Raw genomic sequence first — 12,047 nt, forward strand, 5'->3', positions numbered from 1 at the left:
TAAACTTATAAAATAGGACCTAGTTTATTCAATTTGAACATTCTCTTTTAATTACTAAGTTTAGTCAGTTTACAATTATTACCATTACTAACATATTTGTACTTATTTCTACAGTCTTATTATGTGTTTTCCATTTATCCTGCCTTTTTCTGTGCTCCTTTTTTCTTTCCTCTGTTGGTTTGAATAACTTCTTTATTCTTTTTTCCTTCTGCTGACTACCCCTAACATTTTACTTGTATTTGGCTTTGTAAAATCTTATGTTAAACTGGTATATCTAAACATAGTGATTCCAAGGGACACATGCACCCCAATCTTCATTAGCAGTAGGGTCCACAATATCCAAAATATGGAAAGGGTCCAGATGTCCATTGACAGATGAATGGATAAAGAAGATGGGGTGTATATATACAATGGATTTTTTAAAAAATATATACAATGGAATATTACTCAGCCATCCAAAAGAATGAAATCTTGCCATTTGCAAAAACATGGATAGAACTAGAGGGTATTACGCTAAGTGAAATAAGTCAGTCAGAGAAAGGCAAATATATGATTTCACTCGTATGTGTAATTTAAGAAACAAAACAGATGAACATGGAGAATGGAAGGAAAAATAAGATGAAAACATAGAGGGAGACAAACTGTAAGAGACTCTTAACTCTAGGAAGCAAACAGGATTGCTGGGTGGGGGGGTCAGTGGGGGGATGGGCTAAAGGTGATGGGCATTAAGGAAGGCACTTGATGCGATGAGCACTGGGTGTTCTATGCAACTGATGACTTACTAAATTTTACCTCTGAAACTAATAATATACTATATGTTAATTAAATTGAATTTAAATAAAAAAATTGGTGTGTCTGCCATATTTCTGAACAATACAGGGACCATGGAAAGCTTTAATTCCAATTACCCTCCACCAGTGGAAAGTATGTATGGTATATGTTTTTAACCAGTATTTTACTTCCTTTTTTCATTCAGAGTAGTCTTTGTTATTGCTCCTATTACATTGAATTTTTATTTTTGTACTTTTTTTGTTTTCTAATTCCCAAGGAAATTATGAATTCCTTCATTAAACTGGTTATTATCACTCTTTCTCTTCAGATTTTCAAAAGAAACAACCAGACGATGATTCCGCTCCAAGTACAAGTAACAGCCAATCAGATTTGTTTTCCGAAGAGACCACCAGTGACAACAACAATACCTCTATAACCACGCCAACTCTTAGTCCCAGCCAGCAGCCGCTTCCGACAGAATTGAATGTAACTTCACCAAGTAAAGAGGAGTGTAAGTGCCCACATCTTTGCAGCGTTAGACAAAGCAGCACAAGAATCGTATCATGAGCTTCTTAGTAATGCTTTGTCTCAGAAAAAAAGATAGCAGTTCTTCTAAATCAAGATTAAGTGTTGATGTTTAGGCCCAAGTCAGCCAGTTAGGGAATAAATTTTAGCTATTCCATAGAGCTTGAGGTCCTTTTAAAAGATAGCTTTTTTTGTTAACTGTCAAGGTATGAGGTTTTGAACCAGTCTAGGGCAGTGGTTCTCAGTCCTGACTGCAAAATAGAAGATTTTTTAAAAAAAACAATTACAGTCTTTGGCACCATTCTCTCAATCTAATTTTTATTGACCTGGAGGGAGGCCCAGGGATTTTTCTTTTTAACTCTGTAGAGGATCCTAATCTGCACTAATTGATGAGAACCACTGGTCTAGAGAACTTACTCCTAATTTAGGAACCTTGGATTGAAACCTTACTTCTGTCGCTCTTTGGGCCTTGTATGTTTTTAGGCAATTAATGGAAATAATAACACTGTGTGCTTCATAGAACATTGGGTATTTGAAGAGAGGAGAAAATCGTTTCTCTTATTCTTCTATAGGTTCTCAGTGATAGAATGTTACTGTTATATATGTGATATGGAAGTCCATTGTCCACTTAAATTTTTTGCTGGTGTAGCCAACTTCTTTAGTGCACAACTATAACTAACAGTGTCTCTTGAAAATTTTAGGCACGTTTTGACATACCAGTTTTTGCCTTTTAAAAAGCTTTAAATTAACAGGTTGAAATTTGATGTTTCAGATTTTATGAACATCTAGAAATCCTTGGAATATGGTAGGTTGGAATGTTCTGCCTACTAACTTTGGAACGATTAGCAGAGGACAAATTATTTATCATAAATTTGTGCACTGGGTGACAGTGAAGAAGGCCAAAGTCCGTGTCCTCAAAGAATTTACTCGTTATCAGGGGACAATTATATATATTTGTTCTAGTATGTCAGTGGTCCTCAACCAGGAGTGATTTTTGTCCCCCACCCCCATGCTCCTAAACATCCTACACTGCATAGGATAGCCCTCCACAACAAGGAATTATCCAGCCTAAAATGTCAGTAGTGCCAAGGTTGAGAAACCCTGATACATGATTATATGAGCCCATTTTAATGATTCTTAAATAATAAAGACTGTGATTGTTAAAGAAGGGTGTTGGTTTACTGGAGAAAATTGTGCTGAAGACAGATACAAGGTGGTGAAAAGACATTCTAGAAGACAGAGTAGAATGAACTTTAAAGGAAAGCTACATGGAGTTCTGCAGTGGCAAATGACCCCTTTAGGGCCTTTTACAGAGGACAAGGCTGGAAAGGCAGATGATAATCAATCAGAGAGGTTTAAATGCTCAGCTAAGATATTTAGGTGTTAGATAGTAGACATGTTTTTGAACAAAGAAAGTAATATTATTACGGTTTGGAGAAGTAACCTGGCAGTAATGAAAATGGGAAGGGTTATACTAGAATAACATTGTAGAGGAAGGATTTTTAAAATACTGTAACCTATTGAACAGAGGCTCAGAAGAAGGTATAGAAATCCTTTAAGAGGAGGGAAGAAGAAAAGATTAAAATGGTAGTAATATGGGGCACCTGGGTGGCTCAGTCATTAAGTGTCTGCCTTCAGCTCCGGTCATGATCCCAGAGTCCTGGGATCAAGGCCTGCATAGGTCTGCCTACTCAGCAGGAAGCCTGCTTCTCCCTTTCCCACTCCCCTTCCTTGTGTTCCCTCTCTTGCTTTCTCTCTCTCTGTCAAATAAATAAGTAAATAAGTCTTAACAAAAAAGAAAATGGTAGTGATAATGTTGGGGTAATAGGTTTTGTTTTGTTTTAAAACATCTATTTGGGATCATGTACTTATTGAGAAACAGATAAAAGATATTGCCCCTTTTCTCAGAAAAATACACACCATCCATTTATACCCAGTTTTGAATAAAATGTTTTTAAGTTCACTATGGCCTTTAGGTGAAGGACTTCTTGTTTAAGGGAAATTTTGGAGCTGGTCAGGACCTCATGTGATTGGATTCATATATACCAGGATCAGGCCACAACAAACCAATCTGAATAGCCTAGTTGTGTGTGAGACTGAGATAACAATAGCTATCATTTATTGAGCACGGTGTTTGTAAGACATTGTTCTGTATGTTTTGGACATTTTCTCTTAGATGTCTCAAGATAACCCAGTGCAGTAGATATTATCATTTATCCCCATTTTAGAACTCAGGAAACAGGCACAAAGAGATCAAGTTATTTGTCTGTGGTCACAAACAACTGGGTACCAGAACCAGGATTCAAATTCAGGCATTTGACTTCAGAAACTCTGCTTTTAATCTGTTAATTCACCGTGGGAAATTTAATTGCCATAGAGAATAGAAATTTTCACATTGCCAAAATCAACACTTCCGCTCTGTAATTAAGGTATGCGGACTCTCAAATCATAACCAGAAGTTAATTTTATTAATTCATCATGAAAAATCCTGTAACAGGGATTGGAAATAAAAGTTTAAACGTAGGACTAAAACATTTTTCTGGAGACCTTTCTGGGAAGCCAACCCATACAAAGATTTATATAGCAAATGGTAAAGTGTGAACTCACCAAGTGAAATTAAAATGAAGTGAATTTTTAATTGAGTCAGGCTGATTATGAGGTGTACTCTAAGTCCATATAACAAAGGTCTTGCGTTCAATTCAAGATTCCATCTTCATACCCTTTTCTCCCTCCTCTGCTTGGTCTTAGACCTGCTCTGAGCTTTGGAGCCCCTGAGACACAATACTTCCTGTATTTCCGTAACTTGCCAGTCTAGGCCATTGTACACTGCCATGTTTTTTCTCTTGATAAATAAATACCTTCAGTCTGAGTAAGGATGTCTCCTAGTTCTAGTAGCTTCAGATCTATTCTTTCTGACGACATCACTGCTTTAAACCATTGTGTGTTTATCTTAAGTTAAATTTACTGAAACTAATCTTATTTCCTAATGCTTATAAGGCTCATTGTAATCCTCAGGTTTTCATAGATCTGAGGAATTGAGGAGATTCGCTAATCTGAGATATGATGATGACTTTCATGTTTAAGTGGGTGGGTTGAGTTGGAGCCTAGAAGAGGGAAGGCAGAGTTAGCTTCATGCAGTTGGGAGGTGATCATTGAAACCTTACTGGTTAAATGAGATTGGTAAGGATGAAAGCAAGAAAAAGAACAGAACCTTGAGAGTGAAATAGAAAAAGAGGAGGCAACTGGAGAAGTTGAAGAGGAGAATGATAGTGGGCAAGTTCACAGAGGCCAAGGAACAAATTGCAGCTTATGGTGTGCTCTTTCATAGTAATAATGAAGATGTAAGCTCGCATTTATGAAGTGTTTGCTATTTTCTTAGCACTTTCCTAATCTCTTTACATGTACTAACATTTAATTTTCGCAGGGTTTTATAAGGTAGGTGCTTTTATTATCCTCTTTTATAGATGAGGAAGATAAAGGATAGACAGGTTCATGACTTCAGTTCAAAGTTCCAAAGCTTCTCCTTCTCAGTATAGTTCATGTTCAGCCCACTAATTTTGGCTCTAAAGTCTGTGCTTGCAGCCACTATAGAATATTACCTCATCGTTAAAATGCTGCTGCTGTAAACAGACAAGAGAGATTTGGATTTGATGATCATGAGACTGATTACCTAAATGTAAGCTATTTAATAATCTATTGCAGATTTTTTTGTATGTTCATTTAGGGTCTTTGCTGAGAGCCTCCTAGTTAGGCAATAGTTTAAGCTCTGGGTACAGAAATGAGTAAGATTAGGTCTCTACCCCCAAGGAGGTCACCTTTTCAAATATATATGCCTCTCCCTGAAATTCTGGCTTTTTCTCCGACATGGATACAGAAGAATTTGGGGGTATAATGGAGGAGGCAGCAGGAGCAGTGGTCAGTCAGCATGTCATTTGCAAAAGCTTTCTCACTGAGGTTGAAACTAATGTGTGCCTGATTTGTGGGTAGGGTATATAGGGACCAGGTACATCAGCTGTGATGTATCTTGTAGAAGCAGCGTGGAGGAAGTGGAGGCAGGAGATTACTTACACAGATCTTTAGTGTCCTTGGGACCGGAATTTCATCCGTTGATCCTTCGTAGCTTTCCTTATATAGAGGTATGGAGATGTAGGAAATGGGTTTTGGGATTGCAAATCCAAGTACTACATAATTTGTTAACTATACAGTAATTATGAATCTATTGTTATTGTGTAGGAATGGAGTGCTGTGAATTCTTTAGGACTTGTGAAAAGGTTTTACATTTTCTATAATAAGAGAATGAGTATTGTTTATATCTGGTCTTTGCTTCTCACCATCAAATCAATATACAAAAAGAAAAGTGGTGACATTAATGCTGTTTAGAAAAGATTGCAGGTAGAGTTCATAACTACAAGAGTATATAAAGCAAAGAAACTACAGATTTTTATTCAGAAGCATTTCTTAAAACACCTGATTGAAGGGCAAATAAAACAGATACCAAAAGCTCCAAATAACATATTTTTTGTTCACCTCCCCCCACACACACTTATTCCTTTCCATTGTGTATGTGTACAGAAAGTCTGTGGTAGTTTAGTCATTAGAAACTTTAAAAAAAGAAAAAAAAGTCAGTGTAAACAAAACTCAAATAGTGATCAAAGGACTTGTCATAGCATTTAAATGCTTTAATAAGGGTAACAGTTAGCACTAGAGTACTCATCAAGTACCAGGCACTATTCAAAATACTTTATCTGTATTAACCTACTTTATTGTCACAATTACCCTTGTATGGTGGGGACTGTAGCCATATCTGTTTCACAGATGTGGAGATGGAGGTACAGATGATTCATTGTCTTGCCCCAAGATCACAGAGCAGCCTGAACTTCTGGCATTACACCAGAGCTTCCTATCTCTGTAGTGATTTATAGTGTAAAGGACATTGCATGCAAATTTAAGCTACGGAGGAAGAAGAACAAAATAACAACAACAACAAAAAACCTAACTTTTTTTCTCCTTTTGCTGTTATTCATTGTTCTCCCAATTTCCAAGACTTTCATAGAGGTGATAAACTGTGATTTGTATCATGACCCAACTTTTAAAGAGAGAAAGGATAATGTTAGATTGTAGCTAGAACACTGGAACCAGTTGTTGTTTTATTGTTAAATTAGTGGCATGCTGACTGGTCACCTTAAGTCAGAGTCTTACCAGATTGGACATAAAAGATGAAGAAAATGCCCCCTCTCCTGTAAATCAGCTTTCTTGTTACCCTGGGTGTCTCTACTTACGACATGTTTCGGAGATTTCTGATGTGCATGCCTACGTAGGTTTTGAGTTTTGTTTTTTTCCTAGTCCCACTACATATTGGATAGAAATTGAGGTGTTATGGGAGAGTTGGCTGGTCTGTTTCTTTCTAGGCAGGAGAGGAAGAGAACTAATAGCCAGACAGAGTTGATATCCATACCTGATACTGGGGAAGAGTAATGGCAAGAAATGAATGGGCTTGTATTCAAGTATTCTGACATTCTAATATAGCAGTTTGAGAGGGCCCGCCTCATACAGAATACTTTCCTAGCTCTGTCGAGGCACATAGTAAGAAATAAACAGTAGCCAACACATTTATAAAACTATAGTTTATAAGAGGAATTGGCAAAATACAGCCCATGGGCCACATCCAGACCATCAATTGTTTTTGTATGGTCTGAGAGCTAAAAAATGATTTTAGATGGTTGAAAAAAAGCCAAACAATGTTTTGTGACTTTAAAAAATTACATGAAATTTAAATTTCAGTGTTCATAAAGTTTTACTGGAACACAGCTAAGCTCATTATTTATGTATGGTGTCTGTGGCTGCTTCTGCAATACAACAGCAGAATTGGGTAGTTACTACAGAGACCCAGTGGTTCTTTACAAAAGTTTGCTAACGACTGTTTAACAAAGCACACATTTTCTTGGGATCATCCTGACAGTGTGCAACATAGGCATGGGTACTCTCCTTCCTGTTCCACAAATGAGAAAACAGTTTGCATGATACTTTCCTTTGAGTCACATGTCAGGACTGGCACTCACCTCTGGGCTTTTTTCATCCATAATACTCAAGATTTTTCATACTCTTCTCTACTGCATCTATCCAGGAGATGCTTTTGTTATAGCCAAAAGAAAACATACAGAAAAAGTGAGAACCGTACTAACCGGCATGTTAATGAAGATTGTTAACGATGAAAGCTTCATTTCCAAGTGCTGGCTGGATTTTCTTTTAATTATGACAGTGATTCCCAAAATAGAAATTTGAGAACATTCTTTATCTGTGGTTAAATTAATTTGGATGAATAGGGAGATTTCCATTGTTTCCTTGGAAACTGGTTCTTGGTGGTACCCCAGCTCCCTCAGGCATTTAGAAAGTAAAATAAAATAGTACTGCATGTTAACGGATGTCCTTGCCAGACTGCCCTTGGGTCTTTTTTGCACATGCATTGGGTGGGCTTCACTGGCTACTAGTCTTCAGTTGTCTGAGAATCCCTTGTCTGTCCCCTGGAAAATTAATATCATAGCCACCAAGTACCTAGACTGTTTGTTTTTACCAATTAAGTTTCTAATAATCTTTCAGTGAAACTAGTTTTCCCTTTTTTGGACCATGCCAACTTCAGAAGACCAGATAGATATTGGTCATAACAGGCTAGCTTATTCTAGGAGAATATTTAGAAAATATTACCTATTAAAAAAATACTTTATGACTTCCTGGTGGGCTGCTTTTAAGTGAAATATGGTGGGGAGATTTATTTACAGTTCTCTCTGTATGTGTCTGTCTTTTCCCTTTTCTCTAATGAAGCTCGAAGCATCAGGCCGTTTATCAGAGATAATTATACAACAGATGGAGCTTTTCTGATATATAATAGTCTCAAAGTGGAAGATTCTTTCCCATAATGAAGAATGCCCAAACTTTAAATGTCTCTTTTGATTTTAATTTAAAGGTGTTTTTTTTTTTCAGTGCATTTATTTATCCTGGAGTTGATTTTATAAAGCATGCTGCGTTTATTATAGCTGTCTACTAAAAAGATTGATACTTTGCAGTACAGTATGATAACATATAGTTATATGCTGTATTGAATCACATGGCTGTAATTTACCAGGAATCAATGTATGGGATCATTAAATTAATCCCTGTCAAAAAGCAGAAGGACTTGAGCAGTTTAGCAGTATTTTTTAATCAAAATTATTTCTGTTCCATAATGTTAGCTGGGTTGAAACTTGTTGAGGCACTTAAACTATCATCTGACCTTCAACTTGTAGTCAAAATAAAGGCCAAATTAAAGTAGAGCCATGAGTTTTAAATTACTCATTTGCTGGCTTTTTGTTCCTTGAGAGTATTAATTGTATTTTTAAAGTATACAAGTAAAACAGAGACATACAGGTTTATATAGAATAGAAGGTGAAAATAGTCTTTTCACACCTCTGTCCCCAGTCTGCCACTAAATTCCCATTCTTTCCAAAGATAATCACTGTTTATTCATTTGGGGTTATATATTCTTTTTTAGATACAGCTATATATACGTTTGCATACATAAAGATTTTCATCATTTTTATACAGATGAGAACGTACTGTGTATTGTGGTTTGCTTTTTTAATTTAACAGTATATATTTTTTAATGATTTATTTATCTTAGAGAAGAGAGCTCGAACTTGAGTGCACAGAGGGGAGGGGCAAAGTTGAGAGAGAGAGAATTTCAAGTGGGCTCCATGCTCCGTGTGGAGCATGGCTTGATCTCACAACCCTGAAATCGCAACCTCAGCCCAAACTGAGAGTCAGATGCTTAACTAACTGACCCACCCAGGTTCCCCAATGGTATATTTTAGAGATCTTTCCAGATTAACCATAAAGGTCTGTGTAATTCTTTTTAAACTGCTTCAAAGTATTTCATATTTTTATTATTATTTTCTCTTTTCAGGCATTTCTAATATTCCACTACTATAAACCGTGTGAAGTAGACATTTTTGTACATGACTAATAGTGCATGTGTCATTTTTTTATGATAAATACATGGAGGAGGAAACAGGAAGTCAGAGAATATGTATTTTTTTAACTTTTGATATGCATGGGCAAATTCATTTCCAAAATGACATTACTGTTTTATAGTATGTGTATAGTGTTTGAGAGTGCTTCCCATGCTTTTACCAGTGTTAAGTGTTCTAGGGGGAGGGAGGCAGTACATAAAAGAATAGCTTATTGCATTCCTCTGACATCTCCTGGTAGTGAGATCGAGCACTGCTGCATATGTTTCTTGACTGTTTATGTCTCCAGTGATCTGCCTGTCTGTATTATTACTTATTTTTTAATTAACTGTCTTTTTCTTACTCATTTGCAGGAACCCATAAGTCTTTGTCGCTTATCTTGCAAATGTTTTCTTCTGGTGTGTCACTCGACACTTAATTTAATTTGGATGTCTTGTGTTTCATTAGAAAATTTACAGATGTTTTTCAAAGTCAAGTCTTTGGTCTTTTATCTTCTACTTTGTGTCTTTTTTAAAAAATTTACATATAGTGTATTATTTGTTTCAGGGGTATAGGTCTGTGATATATCAGTGTTACACAATTCACAGTGCTCACCATACCATGTACCCTTCCCCCAGGCATCCCATCCTTCCCATCCCCCACCCCTCCCCTTCAGCAACCCTCTGTTTCCTGAGATTAAGAGTCTCTTAATGGTTTGTCTCCCTCTCTGGTTTCATCTTGTTTCATTTTTCCCTCCCTTCCCCTATGGTCTTGTTTCTCAGATTCCTCATATCAGTGAGATCATATGATAATTGTCATTCTCTGATTAACTTATTTCACTTAGCATAATAACCTCTAGTTCCATCCAAGTTGTTGCAAATGACAAGATTTTGGTTTTTTGATGGCTGCATAATATTCCATTTTATATATGTACCACATCTTCTTTATCCATTCATCTGTTGATGGACATCTAGGTTCTTTCCATAGTTTGGCTACTGTGGACATTGCTGCTATAAATATTGTGCTGCACATGTCCCCTCAGATCACTAACTTTCTGTCTTTAGGGTAAATACCCAATAGTGCGATTGCTGGGTCGAAGGGTAGCTCTATTTTCAACTTTTTGAGGAACCTCCATACTATTTTCCAGAGTGGCTGCACCAGCTTGCTTTTCCGCAATAGTGTAGGAAGGTTCCCCTTTCTCCGCATCCTCGCCAGCACTTGTTGTTTCCTGACTGGTTAATCAGCCATTCTGACTGATGTGAGGTGATACCTCACTGTGGTTTCGATTTGTATTTCCCTGATGCCGAGTGATGTTGAACACTTTTTCACGTGTCTGTTGGCCATTTGGATGTTGTCTTTGCAGAAATGTCTGTCCATGTTGTCTGCCCATTTCCTGATTGGATTATTTGTTCTTTGGGTTTTGAGTTTGTTAAGTCCTTTATAGATTTTGGCTACTATCCCTTTATCTGATACGTCTTTTGCAAATATCTTCTCCCATTCTGTCCATTGTCTTTTGGTTTTGTTGACTGTTTCCTTCTTTGTGCAAAAGCTTTTGATCTTGATGAAGTCCCAAGAGTTCACTTTTGCCCTTGCTTCCATTGCCTTTGGCAATGTGTCTTGGAAGAAGTTGCTGCTGCTGAGGTCAAAGAGGTTGCTGTCTCTGTTCTCTTCAAGGATTTTGATGAATTCCTGTCTTACATTGAGGTCTTTCATCCATTTTAAGTCTGTTTTTGTGTGTGGTGTAAGGAAATGGTCCAGTTTCATTCTTCTGCATGTGGCTGTCCAATTTTCCCAACATCATTTGTTGAAGAGATTATCTTTTTTCCATTGGACATTCTTTCCTGCTTTGTCGAAAATTAGTTGATCATAGAATTGAGGTCCATTTTTTGGGCTCTCTCTTCTGTTGCATTAATCTATGTGTCTGTTTTTGTGTCAGTACCATACTGTCTTGATGATTATAGCTTTGTAATAGAGTTTGAAGTCTAGAATTGTGATGCCGCCAACTTTGGTTTTCTTTTTCAATATTCCTCTAGCTATTTGGGCTCTTTTGTGGTTCCATATAAATTTTAGGATTATTTGTTCCATTTCTTTAAAAAAAAGTTGATGGTATTTTGATAGGGATTGCATTAAATGTGTAAGTTGCTCTAGGTAGCATAGACATTTCAACACTATTTATTCTTCCAATCCATGAGCATAGAATGTTTTTCCATTTCTTTGTGTCTTCTTCATTTTCTTTCATGAGTACTTTATAGTTTTCTGAGTATAGATTTTTTGCCTCTTTGGTTAGGTTTATTCCTGGGTATCTTATGGTTTTGAGTGCAATTGTAAATGGGATTGACTCCTTCTTAATTTCTCTTTCTTCTGTCTTGCTGTTGGTGTATAGAAATGCAGTTGATTTCTGTGCATTGATTTTATATCGTGACACTTTACTGAATTCCTGTATGAGTTCTAGTAGTTTGGGAGTGGAGTCTTTTGGGTTTTCCACAGAGTATCATGTCATCTACAGAGAGTGATAGTTTGACTTCTTCTTTGCCAATTCAGATGCCTTTAATTTCTTTTTGTTATCTGATTGCTGGGGCTGGACTTCTAGTACTGTGTTGAATAGCAGCGGTCATAGTGGACAACCCTGCCGTGTTTCTGACCTTTGGGGAAAAGCTCTCAGTTTTTCCCCATTGAGAATATTTGCTGTGGGATTTTCATAGATGGCTCTTATGACACTGAGATATGTACCCTTTATCCTGTACTTTGAAGAGTTTTGATCAAGAAAGGATG

The 12,047-nt window shown here is 36.8% G+C and overlaps 1 protein-coding gene across 1 annotated transcript in view; it reads left to right on the forward strand.

Annotated features, from left to right (window-relative positions):
* The window catches only part of ZFAND3 (zinc finger AN1-type containing 3), a 343,385-nt gene that overhangs the window by 258,611 nt on the left and 72,727 nt on the right, over positions 1-12,047 (forward strand). The window contains exon 4 of the mRNA XM_080806280.1: positions 1,100-1,282. Within this exon, the coding sequence (XP_080662406.1) occupies positions 1,100-1,282 (183 nt within the window). The remainder of the gene's footprint in view (positions 1-1,099; positions 1,283-12,047) is intronic.

Source organism: Martes martes (genome assembly GCF_963455335.1).
Source record: "Martes martes genome assembly, chromosome: 6".
NCBI lineage: Eukaryota > Metazoa > Chordata > Mammalia > Carnivora > Mustelidae > Martes > Martes martes.